Genomic DNA, 23,281 nt, shown 5'->3' with positions numbered 1-23,281 from the left:
AATGGAGACAGGGGAAACTGGTTGTTAGCTATAACTATGAATCATTTCTATTTTTCTCTAAAATCCATATTATGATTGAATGAATGTTAATTTACAAATTCCAAGATTTAAATAAGTATTTAGAAAAAAATAACCTCAGGCTGGATGTGGTAGCTCATGCCTGTAATCTGAGCACTTTGGGAGGCTGAGGCAGGAGGATCACCTGGGGTCAGGAGTTCAAGACCAGCCTGGCCGATTTGGCGAAACCCTGTTTCTACTAAAAATACAAAAATTAGCTGGGCATGGTAGCAGATGCCTGTAATCCCAGCTACTCAGGAGGCTGAGGCAGGAGAATCACTGGAACTTGGGAGGTGGAGGTTGCAGTAAGCCGAGATTGCGCCACTGCACTCTGGTCTGGGCGACAAGAGTGAAACTCTCTCTCAAAAAAAAAAAAAAAGAAAAGAAAAAGAAAAAAAATAATTTCACTGGCACAGAACCCAAATTTCTACCTATCTTAGTAAACAAATCAAAAGTACATTTCACTTTATGCCTCAATTGACTGCTGGCCAACCATAACTTCTATAGCAACCCTCACTTTGATATTATCTAGTAAATTTAAGTTATATTTAAGGTTAATTTCAGTTGAATTTAATTGTTTAATAATAAACCTGATTGATAAGATTATATTAAAATTTAGGTTATGTTTACTTAAGTGAAGCAAGGAGGTCAGTCAGAATGAAAACTTAGGTTTCCAGTAAAAACCTATGGAGTCGTCATATATTATTCTAGTTTATCATGTGGTCATGTTCTTTAGAATTTGTCACCAGGCTACTACAATAAAACTCAATTTACCAAATTCTTCAAGAATTAACTTGGTAATGAATGAAGCTACAAAATTTATGAATAAAGTACAGACTGCCCTCTTGTGTTCAAACTAAGGAAGGATCTAATTGATGAACTAGGTGTAATCCTAAAAACTCCTCTTCATGGGGAAACAAAAGCCAAGGTCCTAAAGAAATTATCTAAGGTCATTAAAAGCAGAAAAATCCTGATCTTACAAGGTAACAAAGAACAGTCTTCTCAAAGCAAGACAAAAGCTCTTAATCTGAGCCAGATGATTGCTAGTACCAGTAGCCCAAAGAGCCTAACCTCAGTTTGTATTATATAGCTATATTTTACTATACTTCCTCAAGCTGCATTGACATAAAAAGGGATTCAGACTTCTTTCTGTGTGATGAAGGATCAGAAAATGCTTAAATCGAATGGTTCCTCCAGCATGCTGAAATCAAAGAAGTAAAACTGCCTCTGATTTCCTTTTTTTTTTTTGCTGATGTGTATTTTAAAAGGAAAAGTACTTCCTAACTAGTCTTCCTAGTCAATGTTATAGTTTCAAAAAATCTGATATCTTAGACATAACTCTCACTTTGAAATGAGCATCAGTAAAAAATAGGGCCAGGAGTGGTGAAGTATGCCTGTAGTCCTAGCTATGTGGGAGAGTAAAGCACAAAGATTGCTTGAGCCCAGGAGTTCAAGGATGTAGCATTCTATGATTGTGTCTGTGAATAGCCATTGAACTCCAGCCTGGGTGACATAGTGACACCCAGTCTTAAAAAAAAAATGGGGGGGGTTTCAACACAGTAAATGACTTTATCGCCAAAAGGGCAGATATTAAACCTTTTTATATCTAGACTTATATTCCCTTACTCATGTTGCTAGATGAAATATATGCAGGCAAAACTTATCTAGAAATATCAGGCTGAGTACAGTGGCTCACGCCTGTAATTTCAACACTTTGGGAGACCAAGGCAGGTGGATCCCTTGAGCCTAGAAATTCCAGACCAGCCTGCTCAACAAGGCAAAGTCCTCTCTACCAAAAAAAAAAAAAAAAAAAAATCAGTCGCGCATAGGGGTGCACACCTGTAGTCCCTGCTACTCAGGAGGCTCAGTTGAGAGGATTGCCTGAGCACAGGAGGTCAAGGCTGCAGTGAGCTGTGATTGTGTCACTACACTCCAGCCTGGGTGATAGAGTGAGAGTGAGACACTATCTCAAAAAAAAAAAAAAAAAAATATATATATATATATATATGTACAAACACACACACACACTATACATACATATATGTATTACACATGCCTGCTATTATGATTACTTCCATGTTATCTCTTTTTTTTTCTTTTTGAGATGGAGTCTCTCTGTGTCACTGAGGCTGGAGTGCAGTGGCATGATCCTGGCTCAGTGCAACCTCTGCCTTCTGGGTTCAAGCAATTCTCCTGCTTCAGCCTCCTGAGTAGCTGGGATTACAGGTGCCTACCACCATGCCCAGCTAATTTTTGTATTTTTAGTAGAGATGGGGTTTCACCATGTTGGCCAGGCTGGTCTCAAATTCCTGACCTCAAGTGATCCGCCTGTTGGCCTCTGAAAGTGCTGGGATTACAGGCGTGAGCCACTGCACCCAAGCACTTCCATGTTATCTTTCATTGGCCAAGTACTAATGAAGCACTACAAAGAACACTTGTTTCTGAAATATTGGCAGAACTACATTTCCAACCAAAGAGAAGTATATGTAAGTTACTGAGTAATCAAAATAGAAAAATTTACTTAATTATTTTTCTTTTTTTGAGACAGTCTTACTCTGCTGCCCAGGTTGGAGTGCAGGGTACAATCTCAGCTCACTGCAACTTCTGCTTCCGGAGTTCAAGCATTTTTCATGCCTTACCCTCCAGAGTAACTGGGATAACAGGTGTGTGCCACCATGCCCAGCTAAATTTTTGTATTTTTAGTAGAGATGGGGTTTTGTCATGTTGGCCAGGCTGGTCTCGAACTCCTCGCCTCAAGTGATCCACCTGCCTCAGCTCCCAAAGTGCTCCGATTACAGGCTTGAGCCACTGTGCCAGCCAAGATAAAGAAATTTAAATTCTCATTTTAACTTGTCAAATGATTCTTGATTTTTCTTTTCTTTTTTTTTTTAATATGTTTTTCTTTCTTTTTTTTAACTGGCAATTTTTATTTGATTCTTGATTATTCTTCATTAAAAATGTTACTTGTGCAATATATAATGAGTTTGTCAATGTCATTTTTAAACAAATTAATATTTTTAAAGTTTCTGAGGTTTAATTTATAATGCACTAAATATCAATAGATGTCATATAAATGAAAGGCCATTGGCACTCTAACTATCATTAAGTATGCAACTGGATCCTTATAGAAGCAAAAAGTTTGAGACTTATTCTGGAGAGTAGCATACTGAACATGAAAAAAAAAAAAAAACAACAATTTACTCTCAAAGCTTTAATGGAGGTGAGGAAAGAAGAGAAATGTCATTTACTAAGGAAAATGCAGGTGATACTTACCAAATGGATCTTCCATGCCACTATTAATCAGTTTAGGGTGGTGAGATATTGTTTCTAAAAAGAGAAAAAGGTAAATGATACACTTAATACATGTAGTCCATCCCCTTTTATACTTAAAAAAAAATCCTAATTCAGTAACATTGACTACAGTTTAAAAGTGGAACATTATGGAAATGTACAACTTATTAAATGACAGGTTTTTTTTTGTTTTTTGGTTTTTTTTAGACAGGATCTCCCTTTGTTGCCCAGAGTGCATTTTAATCCCCTGAGGATTACAAGTGCCTGCCACTGCACTGGGCTGGGAGTTATTTTAAGGGAATTGAGATACAGATGCACAATACTAAACTATCATAAAACATTTAAATATTTTTAAACTAATTTTTGTCTTAAAATACATTATTCTCAGTTTCCTCAAATAAGTTCCCTTTCCAATCCTCATTTTGAATTTACTGGAGTATAAGAAAAAAGGTGTTTTTTTGTAAGAAAAATACAACACCTGAGAAAGGGCATGAAGAACATCTTTGAAGAAGGGAATTGGTTTTTGCCTAAGGAAAGTGGAAGTTATTTTAGACACAGGAGAATGGTTCAGTAAGCTGTAAGTTTATCCACTCAAGTATAAAAATAAAACAAAAAATATTTCAAAAGAAAGTTGACTAAGTATAATACACTACCTCCTGCACTCCCAATCAAGACAAGTGTCAAATCTGCCCTATCCAGCTTCCTATTCCTCCCATGGTTTTTATCCTAACGTCATTCCCCAACAGTCTAAACACTAACCTCCAATTCAGAGTCTGCTTTTATAGATCACGACATACTGACAGTTGGTGCCAGGAATGACTAGAGAAACTTGGGAGTAAGATGTGGTTACAGAGTTGAATCACTAGCATACTAGAGAGCAATGAGGATCCTACTGCTGGTGGTAGGTGTAACATGGATAATTTCTGGCCTAAGGTCCTGATCCAGTTCTTAAACTTCCACTAGTGATGAACAGTGCTATCTATCTAGTTGATTAGTTGTGTCAGGTACTTGAAGAGTGCTATGGTTTGAATGTTCCTCCAAAACTCACGTTGAATTTTTTTTTTCCAGACAGGGTCTCACTCTGTCACCCAGGCTGGAGCACAGTGGCACAATCATGGCTCCCTGCAGTCTCAACCTCCTGGAGTCAAGTGATCCTCCAACCTCAATCTCCTGAGAAGCTGGGACTACAGGTGCATAAAACCACAGCTGACTAATTTTAAAAAATTTGTTGTAGGGATGGTGTCTCACAACGTTGCTCAGCTGGTCTTGAATTCCTGAGCTCAAGCAATCCTCCTGCCTTGGCCTCCCAATGTGCTGGGATTACAGGTGTGAGCCATCATGCCCAGTCTTGTGCTGAAATTGAATTGCCATGGTGATGGTATTAAGAGATGGGACTGCTGAGGCAGGAGGATTGTCTGAGCCCAGGAGTTTGAGACCAGCCTGGGCAACATAACAAGATCCCATCCCTACAAATTTCTTTTAAAGAAGCCAGGAGTGGTGGCACATGCCTGTAGTTCCAGCTACTTGGGAGTGTGAGGCAGGAGGATCTCTTAAGCCCAGAAGTTTGAGGCCACAGTGAGCCATGACTGCACTTCTGCACTCCAGCCTGGGTGACAGACCAAATCCCTGGGGGGTGGTGGGGGAGAGGGAGATGGGACCATTAACAAGTGATTAGGCTCTGCCCTCATGAGTGGATTAAATTATCAGGACAGTGGGCTTGTTATAAAAGCAAGTTCAGCACCCCCTTGTTCTCCTGAGCTCTCTTGCCCTTCTGCCATTGGATGACACTGCAAGAAGGCGCTTGCCATATGGAGGACCCATAGACCTTAGACTTCTCAGCCTTTAAAACTGTAAGAAATACATTTATTTTTTTAATAAATTACCCAGTCTATGGTATTGTTACAGTAACACAAAATGGACTAAAACAAACAGTAAGGAGAAAACTATAATGACAATTGGGTTGAATGGCTATTGCTAAATTCAATTGGTGCTCTAGAAAAAGAGAGGGACTCACAGCCAATAGTGAATGTCACAGGGCCTCATTGGTAACTTATGAGAAGGCTCTTTCCTCTTGCAGCAGGAGGACAAAACAGTTGAAGAGTAGGCCCAGGAGGTAATCATCACAGTAGCTCAACTCCAAAGAAAGTTGATTCAGCCAAGAGAGGTATGTTATATCAATTTCAGGGCCTAATACATGGGATGAAGACATCTGAGTTGATGCCCCTCCAAAAATCTCAAATGCCCAGATACTGTTTAACCCCAAGACTGCAAAAGTAGCCCACTCGCCCTTTAAGAACTAGCGCCCTTCTCTTGCAGAATGATAATGCAGAAGCCTCCTCATCCTACTCCCCAAAAAGCAATGCGCTCAGGATCTGCCACCATTACCTCCCATCTAATGACCACTCCTCTTAGCAGGCCTTTAACTTGCAGTAAGTGGGTCACAGCACAAACCAGTACAGATGTGCTGGGCCTGGAAGGTCAGAAAGGAACTGTAACTGCAAGACCTATCCAGCTTGTACTGGAAACATCCAGAGAAATACACATGTGACCAAATTCTGAGGGTCCTTGAACAAATAAGCACTTGAACAGAATATAAGATTGAGAAGGGAGAGGTTATCAACCACTCTTTAGAGATAGAGGATTCAATACGCTGCCAAAAAACCCAGGATATGGTGTGAACTCACTACTGGGATGGTTTCTAGATGTTGGAAGTGTACAATGTCCCATGCTAAGTAAAGTTGCAACATAAGACTGCAGTGGCAGACAGAGAAGGAAGGGATTAAAAGGTTTAGTGAAGTAGGCATGCTGACAAGGATGCATTACATCTGGGAATAAAACTCATCAAATGATTATGTTCCTTGGACAGGATGGGAGGGTGCCATAAGAAATGTGCTGGTGAGGGGGTACTGGCATCATTAAGAAGTTCACTAATTGTTTTCCTTCACAGGAGAGGTTGTTATAAAACTAAGCTCAGGCCAGGCATGGTGGCTCACACCTGTAATCCCAGCATTTTGGGAGGCCAAAGCAGGCGGATCACATGAGGCCAAGAATTCAAGACCAGCCTGGCCATCATGGTGAAACCCCGTCTCTACCCAAAATACAAAAATTAACTAGGTGTGGTGGTGCACGACTGCAATCCCAGCTACTTGAGTGGCAGAGGCATGAGAATCACTTGAACCTGGGAGGCAGGGGTTGCAGTGAGCCGGGATCATGCCACTGCCCTGTAGCCTGGGTAACAAAGTGAGACTATCTAAAAAAAAAAAACAAAACAAAAAACCTAGGCTCACTGATAGCACTACAATAGCCATGACAGGACCCTGAAAGGAGACCAAGTCATGGTACTTCAGGTGGATACAGTTACCATAAGGATCACCAAGATCAGACTGGCAATCAAATATGACTCACAGATTTATGGAGAGAGCTAAGAGAACACGATGTCACTGGAGGCAAAACAGATGAGCAGCCTATAAGAGCACTACTCTATTTGTAACATCAAAATAAATGAAAGTTAAAAGATCAGGATTCTGAGGGCAGTCATCCTAATAAAAAAATCAAGATTCCATGTCCAGTTTCTATACTTAAGTCTACTTCACATCCTAAACCCATTGATTGAAGGAGGCCAGGTACTTAGGGGAAAGGAACCTGCAACACCAAAGTATAACAATTCCCTGAAAAATCTGTGGGACTGAGGGACTTAAACAATATAGGTCTCAGGGATTCTGGTGCTTAGAATGTCTCTGCACCTGGAGTTTAACACTCTGCAGTCACCATTTTGAAATTCTTATATCTATAAATACTCTAAGTCTGATGGGAAAATGAAGCATGTGTTCGGGGGCTGGTGCCTCAGCCCACATAAGGCCTGACTTCTGCTATCTCCCCAGGAAGGGCTCTTGGCTAACCACTGCACACCCTCTGGCCCCATTCCTTCCCTTTGTGGGTTAGCAGTGCCATAGTGCTTTGGTGGGCAATTCCAAAGGGACCTCTTGCCCACTCCCAATCCAGGTGCAGTGAGCATGCAAATTACATGCAGGTAGTTGCTCTTCCTATGGCTATTTACTCAGGTAACTATAAACTGAGGAAAGGAGAACATTTTCATGTTTTGAGGACAGACAAGTTGGCACTGATACTGGAGTCTGAAGTGTCATAATGGGCTTATAAGGATCATGAAATAAATGGAATCCTGGCCAAGATCCAGCTCATAGTGGATTTCCTAAGTTTGTGGACCCTCCTGGTGGTCATTCCCTGGTAACTGAATGTTAAATTGAAATAGATATCCTTGGGGCCGAGTGTGGTGGTTCATCCTGTAATCCCAGCACTTTGGGAGGCCGAGGTGGATGGATCACCTGAGGTCAGGAGTTTGAGATCAGCCTGGGCAACATGGTGAATCCCCGTCTCTACTAAAAATACAAAAATTAGCTGGACATGGTGGCCTGCACCTGTAGTCCCAGCTACTCAGGAGGCTCAGGTATGAGAATCACTTGAATGTAGGAGGTGGAGGTTGCAGTGAGCTAAGACCATGCCACTGAGCTACAGTCTGGGCAACGGAGTAAGACTTGGTCTTAAAACAAACAAACAAACAAAAAAAACACCATCAAAAAAGTGATAAGGCAACCCACAGAATGGGAGAAAATTTTTGCAAATCATCTCTCTGATAAGGAACCTATATCTAGAATGTATAAAGAACGCTAACTCAACAAAAAGACAACCAACTTAAAAACGGGCAAAGGATGTATATAAACATTTCATAACAGAAGATGTACAGTCAATAGGCACATTAAAAGATCTTCAACATCTTTAGCCCTGTAGGAAATGCAAATCAATGTGACAAGGAGATAACACTTTACACCCATTATGATGGCTATAATAAATAAGATAGATAATAATAAGTGTTGAGAGCTAAACCAAGAACACATGGATACTAGGAGGGGAACAACAGACACTGGGGCTGCTTGACGGTGGAGGGTGAGAAGATCAGAAAAAATACCTAACAGGTACTATGGTTATTGCCGGGGTGACTAAATTATCTGTGTCACACCAAACCCCTGCGACACACGGTTTACCTATATAACAAACTTGGATGTGTACTCCTGAACCACAATAAAAGTTAAATAAATAAATAACAAGTATTAGGAAAGATGTAGAGAAACTGGAGCCGTAATACACTGCTGGTGAGAATGTAAAATGATGTAGCAGAGGAAGAGTAACAGTTCACCACACAGTAAAACAGAGTTTACCATATGATCTACTCCTAGGTATATATCCAAGAGAAATAAAAATATATGTCCATACAAAACCTTGTACACAAGCCAGGCGCAGTGTCTCACGCCTGTAATCCTAGCACTTTGGGAGGTCAAGGTGGGTAGATCACTTGAGGTCAGGAGTTCAAGACCAGCCTATCCAACATGGTGAAACCCCATCTCTACAAAAAACACAAAAATTGCTCAGTCGTGGTAGCACGCGCCTGTAATCCTAGCTACTCAGGAGGCTGAGGCAGGAAAATCACTTGAACCCAGGAGGCAGAGGTTGCAGTGACCCAAGATGGCACCACTGTACTTCCGCCTGGGGACAGAGTAAGACTCAGTCTCAAAACAAACAAATGAAAAACTTGTACACAAATGTTCATAGCAGCATTATTCATAATAGCTAAAAAGTGAAAACCAACGTTTATCCACTGATCACTGGATAAACAAAATGAATACAATGGAACATTCAGCAATAAAAAGAAATGAAGTATTGACATATGTTATAACATGGATAAATGTTTAAAACACACTAAATAAAAGAGGATAATCACAAAGGGCCACACAGTGTATGATTCCACTTACATGAAATGTCCATAATAGGTAGGTCTGTAGAGACAGAAAGTTGCAGTAGCCTATGTCAGGGGTGCGTGGGGAGGAGATTAGAGAGTGACAGCTAAGGGGAACAGTTTTCTTGGGAGTAATTAAAGTATTCTAAAATTGGTTAGAGTAATGGTTGTACAACTTGCAAATATATTAAAAGCCATTGAGTTGTGTACTTTAAACTATAAAGTAACTGTAAATTGCATAGAGTTTAAATTATATCTCAAAAATACTTTTTTTTTTTTTTTTTAAGTAGTAGATCTGAGCAACACCAGGGTATACTGTGGTAGCATGCTGTTGTACTGGCTGGATCCCCCATTAAGGAATAATGGGACTGCTGCTGGCAGACAGCCTACAACTGTCAATCCCTTCAGGAATTGCCTCAGATATGAAGAGCTGACTCAAGGAAGGTCATATCCTTCTCAGGGGTCCACATCTAATCAAGACCAGGGTGTAACCCCAGCCGTTACAGCACACATAAGACAACCCTAATAGGTCATTTTAGCTCCAGAGCCCCTGTGGGGTCCACTAAGGCTCCTGTTGGATCTCTATTGCTGCTTGACTTCTCCCTCTGCCCAAATACTGCTGCTCCTGTCCCCTCCCTTCCATGGGTGTTGATCCCAAGAGCACTTCCTAATAAACATTCTTTGGGATTAACTATCAGAGTCTGCCTCAAAGAGAACCCAACTTAGGACAGTACTCCTTTAAGTATAGGACTTTGCTGACAGTTTGTCAGCCATCTGATACTTTCCCATTACAATATTAAGCTATCTAAATCACAGATCATAATTTTCCAATACCACATGGTCCTCTGACATGTTCCATGGGACTCTTATAAACCTCTAATTTCTCTATTAGATTATACTGAACTCTTCCAAACCCACAGTATTCATTTACTTTTTTTGATTAATATTCTTATAATATCAATCCTAGGGGATGATCCTACGTTTGTGATGGAAAGTTTCCATTAACAAAATACCCCTGTTCTTACAGAATCACAAACAGAAGGATGTCTTGCTAGAAACATTCTGTGTAGTTTTTGCAGAGGAGAAGGCTACTTTGTGTCTCTACTAACTGGATGCCTGTGCAAGACAGAAATATTCCTACAGCCTCTGTAACCACCAGTAAACAGATGATGCTCAAACGTATACATATTTTCAGTCCAGATCTCTCTCAGAAGCTCAAGGTAAAAGCCAAAGTCCTTTCAACAGCTTCTAATGCCCTAAGACAAAGGTCACATACTCCCATCTTGTTCAAGTACTCTCCTCCTTCCTCACTAAACTCCAGGCAGATGAACCTCCTTGCTGCTCCTTCGATGTGCCAGGCATGCTGAGGCCTTCTGCACTAGAATATCCTTCCCCTCCATATTCATTTCTCAATTCTTTTAGGTTTTTGCTTAAATGTTAACTTCTCAGTTAAGCCTTCCTCATCACCCTGCTTTAAACTGCAATCACCAAGACCACTCCATCTCAGCTTAATCTCTTTTTCCAGGTTTCTATTTCTCAAAGCACTTATTCTAATATACTACATATTTACTTTTTAATTTTATCATCTCTTCTCACTAAAATATAAGCTCTTTCAGGACAGGCATTTTGGCTGTTTTCATCCACTGCTGTATCTTCAACACTTAAAAGAGTTCCTATAAAATAGCAAGTGCTCAGTAACTATTTTTTCAATGAATGAGATCCAAATTAACATGTCCAACTCACTCAACATCTCCACTTAGATATCTACAAACCTATGTTCAACATGCACAACTCATTATCTACCTTCTACTTAACCTTACTCCTTCCTCTTCCTGCAGCTTTCACCATCCACCTAACTGACCAAATGAGAAGTCTCATCTTATACTTCATGAGTGATTTCCAAAACATATATTAGATCCTTGTCTTCATCTTCATTGCCTAAACACACAACAGAATCCAAAATATTCTCACTTCCTCTGAACTGTTCCCCTCGAATCTATGTTTCACAGGCCCAGTAACTGTTAAGTGTTCACTAAACTGGGATCTATGGACCTCCCGGTCTTTATTTTCCTACGTCAACTAAGGTAGTCTCTTTGGCAGAAACCTCCTCCTCTTCCTAACCTCTACGTGTTGCAGAGCCCCAGGATATGGTCCTTAAATCTCTTCTCCTTGCTATCTTTACACCTAGAATATAATTGGCATGTGGAAGAAATAGCTCTTTTATTGTGTTTTGTCCCAAACACTGCAGGACATTTAGCAACCCTTACTTAGTATCCCTCACTCCAGCCCATTAAACGCCCACAACCTCCCCAGTAACTAGGATGTCCAAAATCAACCTGCTAACTTTCTAAAACCCTCCTAGAGAAGCAGTAATCAATCCCTCCCCCTTGAAATGAACCCTGACTAGTCAGCTCATCCAGTCCTACAATTTTTTTTTTTTTGAGACCGGGTCTCACTCTGTCATCCAGGCTGGAGTGCAGCAGCACAATCATAGCTCGCTGCAGCTGTTAACTACTGAGGTCAACTGATCCTCCCACCTCAGCCCCCTGAGTAGGTAGGACTACAGGCACACACCACCCACCCTAATTTTTAAAATTTTTAATTTAATTTTTCTTGAGGTGGAGTTTTGCTCTTGTTGCCCAGGTTGGAGTGCAATGGTGTGATCTTGGCTCACTGTAACCTCCGCCTCCTGGGTTCAAGTGATTCTCCTGCCTCAGCCTCCCGAGTAGCTGGGATTACAGGTGCCCACTACCATGCCCAGCTAATTTTTATATTTTTAGTAGAGATAGTGTTTCACTATGTTGGCCAGGCAGGTCTTGAATTCCTGACCTCAGGCAATCTGCCCACCTCAGCTTTACAAAGTGCTGGGATTACAGGCGTGAGCCACTGCGCCCAGCTTAAATTTTAAAAAATTTTTGTGAGACAGGGTCTCAACATGTTGTCTAGGCTGGTCTCAAATTCCTGACCTCCCATCTTGATCTTCCAAAGTGTTGCGATTACATACGTAGGCCAATATGCCCAGCCTAGTTCTACCATTTTTAATACCCCCTGTATACACTGATGATATAAACAAATTCTATTTCCAGGCTGACCCTCTCCCCTGAACTTCACGAGACTGATATATCTACAGCATATTCAATACTCTATTTGGAAATCTAGCAAGTTTCACAAACATAGTTTTAAAGAACAAACTCTTGATTTCCTACTCCCAATTTGTTCCTCCCCTAGTATTCCCTAATCATGAGTAGGGCAATAGATGTAAAGCACTTTGAAAAACAGCTGGCATCTGCTTTAGCTGCTATTTTACATCATTACTTCAGTAAAATGGCAGCTTAAGTTTTCTAGTTGCTCAACAAGGTATCATCCTTGACTCTTCTCTTTCCCTCACAGCTACAATTAAATCATTACCAAATCTTATTGCCTCCACTTCCAAAATATATCCATAATTTAACCACTTTTCACTCTAGTCCAAGCTATCATCATCTCTTGCTAGACTAGTATAATCATCCCCTAAACAACCTCCCTTCTACTCAGACTCCTATATTGTTATCCTCAGACTGACCTGGGTGATCTTTTCAAAAAGTTAAGTAGGGTCAGATACAGTGGCTGATGGCTATAATCCCAGTGCTTTGGGATACTGAGGTGGGAGGATCACTTGAGGCCAAGAGTTCAAGACCAGCCTGGGCAACACAGTAAAATCCCTGTCTCTACAAAAAAAAAATTAAAAATTAGATGGGCACAGTGATGAGTGCCTGCAGTCCTACTCTGAGGTGGGAGGACAGCTTGAGCCCAGAAGTTCGAGGTTACAATGAGCTATGATTGCACCATGGCACTACAGCATGGGCAACAAAGCAAGACCCTGTCTCTATTTAAAACAAAACAAAACAAAAATGGGCGGGGTGGCTCACACCTATAATCTCAGCACTTTGGGAGGCCAAGGCGGGCAGATCACCTGAGGTCTGGAGTTCAAAACCAGCCTGGCCAACATGGTGAAACCCCGTCTACTACAAATACAAAAATTAGCCAGGCGTGGTGGCGGGTACCTGTAATCCCAGCTACTTGGGAGGCTGAGGCAGGAGAATGGCTTCAATCCAGGGGGTGGAGGTTGCAGTGAGCCAAGATCACCCCACTCTGTTGCACCTTACTCTGTTGCACTCCCGCCTGGGCAACAGAGAATCCAACTGAAAAAAAAAAAAAGAATAAAAAAACTAAAATAGGTCATATATCCCTATTGTAACCAAGTATCCCAACCTCAAAATGCATTTTAAAACTTTTTGTCCTTTCTTGCTTTTAGCCTTTGAAACATAACTTTGAAAATCTTTGTTTCCCTTTCCTACCAGGTACTTCCACGAACAATGCTCACTTATTTAATTATGTGCTTGCTTAGAAATTCCAGGGGCCAATTTTGAAACAAACCAGGCAGAGACAGCCAGTTGCAGAATCCTCCCACCTAAGAGGAGTTATGAACACTTGGCCAACCACTACTGAGCCAAAGTCAGGATGATGCAAACCAGAACTCCAGACAGGCAATTACTTAAGACAGCCATGGGAACAAGATTTGAAGGCCTACCATTCCTGCACCACTATCACATATTTCCCACATTTTCCTTCTTAAAACCCTTCAGTCAGGCTGGGCGCAGTGGCTCATGCCTGTAATCCCAACATTGTGGGAGGCCGAGGTGGGCAATCACCTGAGGTCAGGAGTTCGAAACCAGCCTGGCCAACGTGAGGAAACCCCTGTCTCTACTAAAACTACAAAAATTAGCAGGGTGTGGTGGCACCCACCTGCAGTCCTAGCTACTTGGGAGGCTCAGGCAGGAGAATCACTTGAACCCAGGAGGTGGAGGTTCCAGTGAGCTAAGATCATACCACTGCACTCCAGCCTGGGAAACAGAATGAGACGCCATCTCAAAAAAAAACCTTCACTCAGCCCAAAAAGTTGGAATGGTCTTTTGAAGGCATGAGCCTGGCTATTTCCCAACTGCTAGCATTTGATTAATAAAACTGCTTTCCTTAAACTGCACCTGGCTTCTCTTTTTTTTGGCCTCTGAGTGGCAAGCAGATCACCTGAGGGCAGGAGTTCGAGACCAGTCTGGCCAACATAGTGAAACCCCATCTCTATTAAAAATACAAAAAAATTAGCTGGGCGTGGTGGTGTGAGCGTGTGTAGTCCCAGTTACTCGGGAGGTTGAGGCAGGGTAATTGCCTGAAGCGGGGAGGTGGAGGTTGCAGTGAGCTGAGATTGTGCCACTGTACTCCAGCCTGAGCAACACAGGGAGACTCTGTCTCAAACAAACAAACAAAAACAAACTCTTTTTTTCTACCTCTTTACATAGCTAATTCCTTTAAATCTCAAGCTTGGCTAACACGTCTTCCAGAATACCTTCTGTATTAGTCAGGGTTCTTCTCAGAAACAGAACCAGTAGGATGGATATGAAACATACATATTTGAGATCTTATAAAACTACTGCCTCAAAAGTGCTTCTTTTTGAAAATCAGTATTTCATTTAATTAATTATTATTATTATTTTTTGAGACTTGGTCTTGCTCTGTCATGCAAGCTGGAGTGCAGTGGCGTGGACCCTGTCTCCACCTCCTGGGTTCAAGCAATTTTTCCAACTTAGCCCCCAGAGTAGCTGGGACTACAGGGGTATGCCACCATGCCCGGCTAAGGTTTGTATTTTTAGTAGAGACGGGGTTTCACCATGTTGGCCAGTCTGGTCTCGAACTCCTGACCCCAAGTGATCCGCCTGCCTCAGCCTCCTAAAGTGCTGGGATTACAGTCAAGAACCACCATGCCCGGTCTATTTTATTTTTTGAGACAGGGTCTACTCTGTCACCCGGGCTGGAGTGCAGTGACACAATCGTGGCTCACTACAGCCTCAACCTCAAGTGAGGCTCAGGTGATCTTCCCACCTCAGTCTCCTGAGCAGCTGGGACTATAGGAGCACACCACCACACCTGGCTAATTTTTGTATTTTTTGTAGAGACATGGTTTTACCATGCTGCCCAGGCTATTCTCAAAATCCTGGGCTCAAGCAAACTGCCTGTCTTGGTCTCTTAAAGTGCTGGGTTACAGGCTTGTGCCACTGTGTTCAGCCTAGAATTTTTATTAGAATTATATTCTGTAATAGTAGAAGCCTTGGTCTGTGGTTTACCCAAAAGATATTTAATGCTGCTAATGGTTGCTAATGGTAGCCACAGTGTTAACATAGGTATATGAGAATTCTAAAATATACTATCCTCTTCCCAGCTGTAATGGAACTCTTCAAATGTATCAATTCCTCAACCTGGTAACTGTGGCTAGGTCAAATCAGTGAAAGCAACACAGAAGCATGTACTATAGTTTAGAAACTTGATATTAAAAGCAAAAATTATTTTTTTTCTCAACTACCCTACTAATAGCTTCATTCCTTGTTTCATTTTGAATGTCCAGGATAGTCTCAGGTTGCACAAACAGATATAAATGAATTTACTAAGATGGAAACCATCAAGTATGAAATAATTTTCTGCCTTTTCTATTCCTTTCTTGGCAATTGCTGTAACGCTAGATCCATGTTCTTCAAAATAACCTTCTCCCTTCTGAGAAAGCTTAACAAGTCAGGCAAAAATCAAAAATAAAAGTTTACAGGTTAAGAGAACTTACATGATCTTTCACTGGACAAATCAGTACAAGTTAGTTTCAAATATTAATCACACACAAACTAGTTACTGATTTTGGTCACAAAAGATAACACTGCAGAATAATTTAATCTTCTTGTCTTTGTGGATTCAAGTGGGATTAATAATACTCATCTTCAATGAGAATCTCATGAAATGGCATTTGTTACAAAATAAAACAGTAAGAAATGGGCTGTGCCTGGCATATAGTGGGCAGGGCATGCTTAAAGCTCACCCCACTCAAGTTCAATTCTGAAACAAAAAAGGCAGATTTTGATTCTATCATGAGTCTAAGTCTGATCAAAATATGCGATGTCTAAAAACACCATCACAATAATGAAACCTAAATTTACATGGGCAGAGAAAGAACAACTAAAGTGTTATTTCCATATTTCCTTGGACTTGATTTAAAAGCACATCATGGCCAGGTGCGGTGGCTCACGCCTGTAATCCCAGCACTTTGGGAGGCCAAGGCGGGTGAATTACCTGAGGTCAGGAGTTTGAGACCAACCTGGCCAACATGGTGAAACCCTGTCTCTATTAAAAAAAAAAAAAAAAAAAAAAAAAATTAGCTGGGTGTGGTGGCACACTCCTGTAATTCCAGCTACTCAGGAGGCTGAGGCAGGAGAATCACTTCAACCCGGGAGGTGGAGGTTGCAGTGAGCTGAGATTGCACCATTGCACACTCCAGCCTTGACAGCAAGTACAAAATTCCGTCTCAAAAAAAAAGCACATCACTAGAGAAAAATTAAGAAAGTAATAAGGTATCATCTATTCTTCTAGAATGACTTTCAGGTGCTACTAAGTTAATATAAGGAGTAAATACTGTAATCTACATGCATCTTTATTATCTGTCACCAATTTACCCTTTTCTCTGGAAATCTGGAAGCATAGAAAATCTTTACATTTCCCTAAAATAACTTCCTTTGCTATTTCTAAACTATTTTTGTTACTACTTGGCAGAGAAATTTAGTAGCTACACATAAAAGCAGTTAATAAAGACCTTCATTGTTTTTGCCTATCACAAAGAAAATGAAACATACAGAGATTTACAATCATGTTCTTAGTAAGGATGGAGTTTTACAAATGGAAAAGCCTGTCCAAAAGAAAAAGTTATGCTTAAGAAAAGTTTGTTTTTAAGCACAAATATTCAACATCTAACATATTACTGAAGAGTAAAGACATAAAAATGAAATTAATTTCTCCTTTAAAGAAAAACTGTCTTCCTCCTCTGTTAAAGACAGTAGTTCTGTTACCACTAAGAAGCATGAATCAGCTTTTTAAAACAGAGGTGTAGCTTATTGATAAGCAAAACCATTGCGTGCTAATACAAATGATCTCAGAAAATAACACTAGTGAGTTATAAAGGACATTACTTTCAGAAAACATGCATAAGCTCAGAAACGGCAATTCATCATCATCACTGATCATGACAAAATCAATAACCACAAAAAAGAAGCCATATTTATTTCTGGTACTGTATGTATCACATTTTGAGGAAATCCCAAACACAAAACAGTTTTAAAAGATGGCCAGGTTCGGGCGCAGTAACTCATGCCTATAATCCCAGCACTTTTGGAGGCCGAGGTGGGTGGATCACCTGAGGTCGGGAGTTCGAGACAGCCCGACCAACATGGAGAAACCCCATGTCTACTAAAAATACAAAATCAGCCAGGTGTGGTGGCACATGCCTGCAACCCTAGCTACTTGGGAGGCTGAGGCAGGAGAATTGCTTGAATCCAGGAGGCAGAGGTTGCGGTGAGCCAAGATCTTGCCATTGCACTCCAGCCTGGGCAACAAGAATGAACCTCTGTCTCAAAAAAGAAAAAAAAAAAAGCCAGGTGAGGTAGATCACACCTGTAACCCTAGTGCTTTTGGAGGTCAGGGCAAGAAGATCACTTGAGGCCAGGAGCTTGAGACCAGCCTAGGCCAAAATCCCATCGCTATAAAAATAATTCTTTTTTAATTAGGGCACATCAGTTGTCCCAGCTACTCAGGATAAGACAGGAGGATTCCTTCCCCTTCCCTCCCTCCCTCTTTCCTTCCTTCTCTTTCCTTCTTTCCTTTCTTTCCTTCCCTCCCTTCCTTCCTTCCTGTTAGAAATACACACTAACAATTAAAAAGTATAGTAAATTCATAAACCAGTAATATAGCCATTTACTATCATTATCAAGTATTATATACTATACATAATTGTATTTCCTTCCCCCTTCCTTCCTTCCTTTTCTTCTCTTTTTTTCTTTTTTTTTAACTTTTTAAGCCTTTTTGTCAAAAACTAAGATGCTAACACATTAGCCTAGGCTTCTACAGGGACAGGATCATGAATATCACTGCCTTCCATCTCTACATCTTGCCCTGTTGAAAGGTCCTCAGGGGTATTAACAGGCATGGAGCTGTCATCCCACAGTGCCTTCTTCTGGAATACCTCCTGAAAGACCTGCCAGGGGCTGTTTTATAGTTAACTTAAAAAAAATAATAAGGCTGGGTGAGGTGGCTCACACCTGTAATCACAGCACTTTGGGAGGCCAAGGTAAGCAAACTGCTTGAGCCAAGGAGCTCAAGACCAGCCTGGACAACACGGCAAAAGCCTGTCTCTTAGGGGGAGTAAAAAAAAAAGCTAGTGTGGTGGCACATGCCTGTAGTCCCAGCTACTTGGAAGGCTGAGGTGGGAGGATCACCTGAGCCTCAGGGGTCAAGGCTGCAGTGAGCCCTGATCATGCCGTTGCACTCCAGCCTGGGCAACAGAGTGAGACCCTGTCTCAAAAATAAAATAAAAAATAAAATAAAATAAAATAGAATGTGTGTGTGTGTGTGTGTGTGTGTGTGTGTGTGTGTGTGTGTGTACAGAAGGAATATACACAAACAAAAAGTATAGTAGCCGGATGTGGTGGCTCATGCCTGTAATCCCAGCACTTTGGGAGGCTGAGGCAGAAGGATCATGAGGTCAGGAGTTTGAGACCAGCCTGGCCAATACGGTGAAACCCTGTCTCTACTAAAAATACAAAAATGAGCTGGCGTGGTGGCATGCGCCTGTAATCCCCGTTACTTGGGAGGCTGAGATTACACCACTGTACTCCAGCCTGGGTGACAGAGTAAGACTCTGTCTCAAAAAATAAATAAATAAATAAAAATTAAAAGTATAGTAAAGGCTGGGTGTGGTGACTCATGCCTATAATCCCAGCATTTTGGGAGGCCTAGGCAGGCAGTTCATGAGGTCAGGAGAGATTGAGACCAGTCTGACCAACATGGTGAAACCCCATCTCTACTAAAAAAAAAAAAAAAAAAAGTATAGTAATATAATCATTTATTATCAAGTATTATACACTATACATAATTAATAAACTCTTTTTTTTGAGACGGAGTCTTGCTCTGTCGCCTAGGCTAGAGTGCCATGGCATGATCTCAGCTCAGTGCAACCTCCGCCTCCTGGGTTTAAGCCATTCTCCTGCCTCAGCCTCCCAAGTAGCTGTGACTACAGGCGCATGCCACAACATTCAGATAATTTTTGTATTTTTAGTAGAGATGGGGTTTCACCATGTTGGCCAGGGTGGTCTTTATCTCCTGACCTGTGATCCACCTGCCTTGGCCTCCCAAAGTGCTGGGATTACAGGTGTGAGCCACCGTGCCCCACCTACTATACATAATTGAATGTGTTACCGTTTTATGACTGCCAGCACAGGTTTGTTTACTACAGCATTACCACAAATGTATTGCATTGTGTATAACATCATGATGGCTGTCACCAGCAATAGGAATTTTTCAGCTCCATTTTAATCTTACAAGACCACCATCATATATGAAGTCCAGCATTGATGGAAGTGTTATTATACAGTGCATTTCATTTAATGGAATGAGCCTACTATAGTGGTCTGCATTTATCAAGAAATTAGGGTTGCCATAGCGGAAGGATGAACCCCTCTCCCAAGCATATACAGATGTTGTCCCAGAAGTCTTATCTCTTACCTAATCTTATTTAAGAAGGTAAAGTATATAAAAGATTGTTAGTAAAATTCCCAATCTTATTGGTATCACCAATGGGTTAAAAGAGATTGTGCCATATTTTGTTTTTTAACTGACAAATAAAACTTGTATATAGTTATGGTGTATAAAATGACATTTTGAAATACAGTAGCCCCCTCTTATCCTTGGGGGATAATTCAATGGACAGTATTGAATCCAACTGCACTCAATCAAAGCATGTTTTTGTTCATGTCTCCCTCCAACACATTTTCTGTCTTTTCCATCTTCACTAGGAACTTATCGTGCACTGTGATTGCAACTTCTGCAATGTGAAATACAACAGCAAAACTAGCATGATTTTCTTTTTTCTTCTTCACAATTTCACAGATAGAAAATTAATTCTTTCAAATGTCATATGCAGGGTTCATAAAAAACAACAAAAAAAAGAAAATTGGCCAGGTGCGGTGGCTCAAGCCTGTAATCCCAGCACTTTGGGAGGCCGAGGCGGGTGGATCACGAGGTCAAGAGATCAAGACCATCCTGGTCAACATGGTGAAACCCCGTCTCTACTAAAAACACAAAAAATTAGCGGCATGGTGGTGCGTGCCTGTAATCCCAGCTACTCAGGAGGCTGAGGCAGGAGAATTGCCTGAACCCAGGAGGCGGAGGTTGCGGTGAGCCGAGATTGCGCCATTGCACTCCAGCCTGGACAACAAGAGAAAAACCCCGCCCCCAAAAAAAAAAAAAAAAAAATTAATTTTTACTATAGATTTTAGCAGTCCTGACAGAAGATTTTTTTTTTTTTTTATTAGTAAGTCTAGAACTTTCATCTTTTTGCTTAAAGGATGCACTTAGTAGTTTCTCGGCTGGGCATGGTGGCTCACACTTGTAATCCTAGCACTTTGGAAGGCCAAGGTGCAGGGGATCACTTGAGCCCAGGAGTTCGAGATCAGCTTGGGCAACATGGCAAAACTCCATCTTCACAAAAAAATAAAAAAATTAGCCAGGCATGGTGATGCACACCTGTAATCCCAGCTCCTCTGGAGGTTGTGGTGAAGGACTGTTTGAGCCCAGGAGGTGGAGGTTGCAGTGAGCTATGATGGGGCCCCTCAACTCCAGTCTGGGCAACAAAACAAGAGTCTGTCTCAAAAATAAATAAATAAATAAATTATCCTTGGTATACCAAATTGCCAGCGTCATTACTCTTGTACTTTGGGACCATTATTAAGTAAAATAAGGGTAACATGAACATGAACACTGCAATAGTCTGAGTCAATCTGATGACCAAGTCTGCTACTTAAGGGCATGTAGCGTATTCAGTGTAGAGTATTCATGTAGCATATTCAGTGTGGAGACACTGAGCAAAGTGTCTTCACACTACTTATTTTGTGCTTATTTCACAAAATAAGCAGGATGGCAAGAAAGTTCATCACACTATTCAGAATGGTGTGCTATTTAAAACTATGAATTGTCTGTTGCTGGAATTTCTTTTTCAGGTCTTCAGACCATGGCTGATCTTGGGTAACTAAAACCACAGAAAGCAAAACTGTAGGTAAGGGGGGAACTACTGTATGTGTAGACTGTGGAATGGCTAAATCGAACTAATTAACATATCACATACTTAAGTTTTTTGTGGTGAGAACACTTAAAATATCTCAGCAATTTTCAAATATAGAATACATTTTTATTAACTAAGGTGGCCATGTTTTACAACAGATTTCTTGTATTCTTCTTTCTGTCTAACAGAAATTTTATATCCTTTGACCAACATCTCCCCAATCTCCTCCACCACCCAAGCTCCTGGTAACCACTATGCTATTCTCTGCTTCTGAGAGTTTGACTTTTTTATTTTATTATTTTTATTTATTCATTTATTGTTTTTCTTTTTGAGACAGAGTCTTGCTCTGTTGCCCAGGCTGGATTGCAGTGGTGCAATCTCAGCTCACTGCAACCTCCGCCTCCTTGGTTCAAAAGATTCTCCCACCTCAGCATCCCAAGTAGCTGGAACTACAGGCGTGTGCCACCATGCTCGACTAATTTTTTTTTTTTTGAGACGGAGTCTCACTTTGTCCCCCACGCTGGAGTGCAGTGGCTCGATCTCAGCTCACTGCAACATCCACCTCCCAGTTTCAAGTGATTCTCCTGCCTCACCCTCCCGAGTGGCCAGGATTATAGGTATGTGCCACCGAGCCCGGGTAATTTTTTATATTTTTAGTATTTTCACTGTGTTAGCCAGGATGGTATAAATCTGATCTTGTGATCCGCCTGCCTTGGCCTCTCAAAATCAGTCTGGCCTTTTCTCTTTTTTCCTTTTTTTTTTTTTAAGCTGAAGTTTTGCTCTTGTTGAGTGCAATGGCAGGGTCTAAGCTCACTGCAACCTCCGCCTCCTGAGTACCTGGAATTACAGGCACCCGCCACCACACTCGACTAATTTTTGTATTTTTAATAGAGATGGGTTTCACCATCGTGGCCAGGTTGGTCTTAAACTCCTGAAATCGTGATTCACCGGCTCCAGCCTCCCAAAGTGCTGGGATTACAGGCATGAACCACTTGTGCCTGTCCTATTTTATTTTATTTTTGAGACAGGGACTCATATTGCCCAGGCTGAAAAGCAGTGGCACAATTACGGCTCACTACAGCCTCAACCTCCTTGGGCTCAGGTGAGATCTTCCCACCTCAGCCTCCCAAGTAACTGGGAGTACAGGTGCACACCACCACGCCTGGCTAATCTTTGTATTTTTTTGTAGAGATGGGGTTTCACCATGATGCCCAGGACGGTCTCAAACTCCTGGGCTCAAGCAATCTGCCTGGCTCGTCCTACCAAAGTGCTGTGTTACAGGCTTGAGCCACTTGCACCCAGCCTGGAATTTTTTTTTCTTTTTTTTTTTTTTTAGATGGAGTCTCTCTCTGTCACCTAGCCTGGAGTGCAGTGGTGTGATCTTGGCTCACTGCAACCTCCACCTCCTGGGTTAAAGTGATTCTCCTGCCTCAGCCTCCTGAGTAGCTGGGATTACAGGCATGTGCCACCATGTCCAGCTAATGCTTTTGTATTTTCAGTAGAGACAGCATTTCACCATGTTGGCCAGGCTGGTCTCAAACTCCTGACCTCAGGTGATCTACCTGCCTCTCAAAGTGGCTGGATTATAGACGTGAGCCACCATGCCCAGCCCCAGCCTGGAATTTTTATTACAATTATATTCTGTAAGCCGGGCGCGGTGGCTCACGCCTGTAATCCCAGCACTTTGGGAGGCCGGGGTGGGTGGATCACGAGGTCAAGAGATCGAGACCATCCTGGTCAACATGGTGAAACCCTGTCTCTACTAAAAATACAAAAATTAGCTGGGCATGATGGTGCGTGCCTGTAGTCCCAGCCACTCGGGAGGCTGAGGCAGGAGAATTGCTTGAACCCAGGAGGCGGAGGTTGCGGTGAGCCGAGATCGTGCCATCGCACTCCAGTCTGGGCAACAACAGCGAAACTCCGTCTCAAAAAAAAAAAAAAAAAAA

At 41.6% G+C, this 23,281-nt stretch overlaps 1 protein-coding gene across 4 annotated transcripts in view; it reads right to left on the bottom strand.

The window, feature by feature from the left end:
- The window catches only part of PHACTR4 (phosphatase and actin regulator 4), a 127,973-nt gene that overhangs the window by 85,479 nt on the left and 19,213 nt on the right, over positions 1–23,281 (bottom strand). For 3 of the 4 annotated variants that reach the window (XM_032246586.1, XM_032246587.1, XM_032246589.1), the window contains exon 2: positions 3,331–3,384. In XM_032246586.1, the coding sequence (XP_032102477.1) occupies positions 3,331–3,346 (16 nt within the window). In that variant the 5' untranslated portion in view covers positions 3,347–3,384. Of the gene's footprint in view, positions 1–3,330; positions 3,385–13,200; positions 13,220–23,281 lie in introns of those variants that run through there. The other variant, XM_032246588.1, reaches the window with a different exon arrangement.

Source organism: Sapajus apella, unplaced genomic scaffold, assembly GCF_009761245.1.
Source record: "Sapajus apella isolate SASKATOON/1434 unplaced genomic scaffold, GSC_monkey_1.0 scaffold62, whole genome shotgun sequence".
Lineage (NCBI taxonomy): Eukaryota > Metazoa > Chordata > Mammalia > Primates > Cebidae > Sapajus > Sapajus apella.
This window is presented reverse-complemented; position numbering and strand designations above follow the sequence as displayed.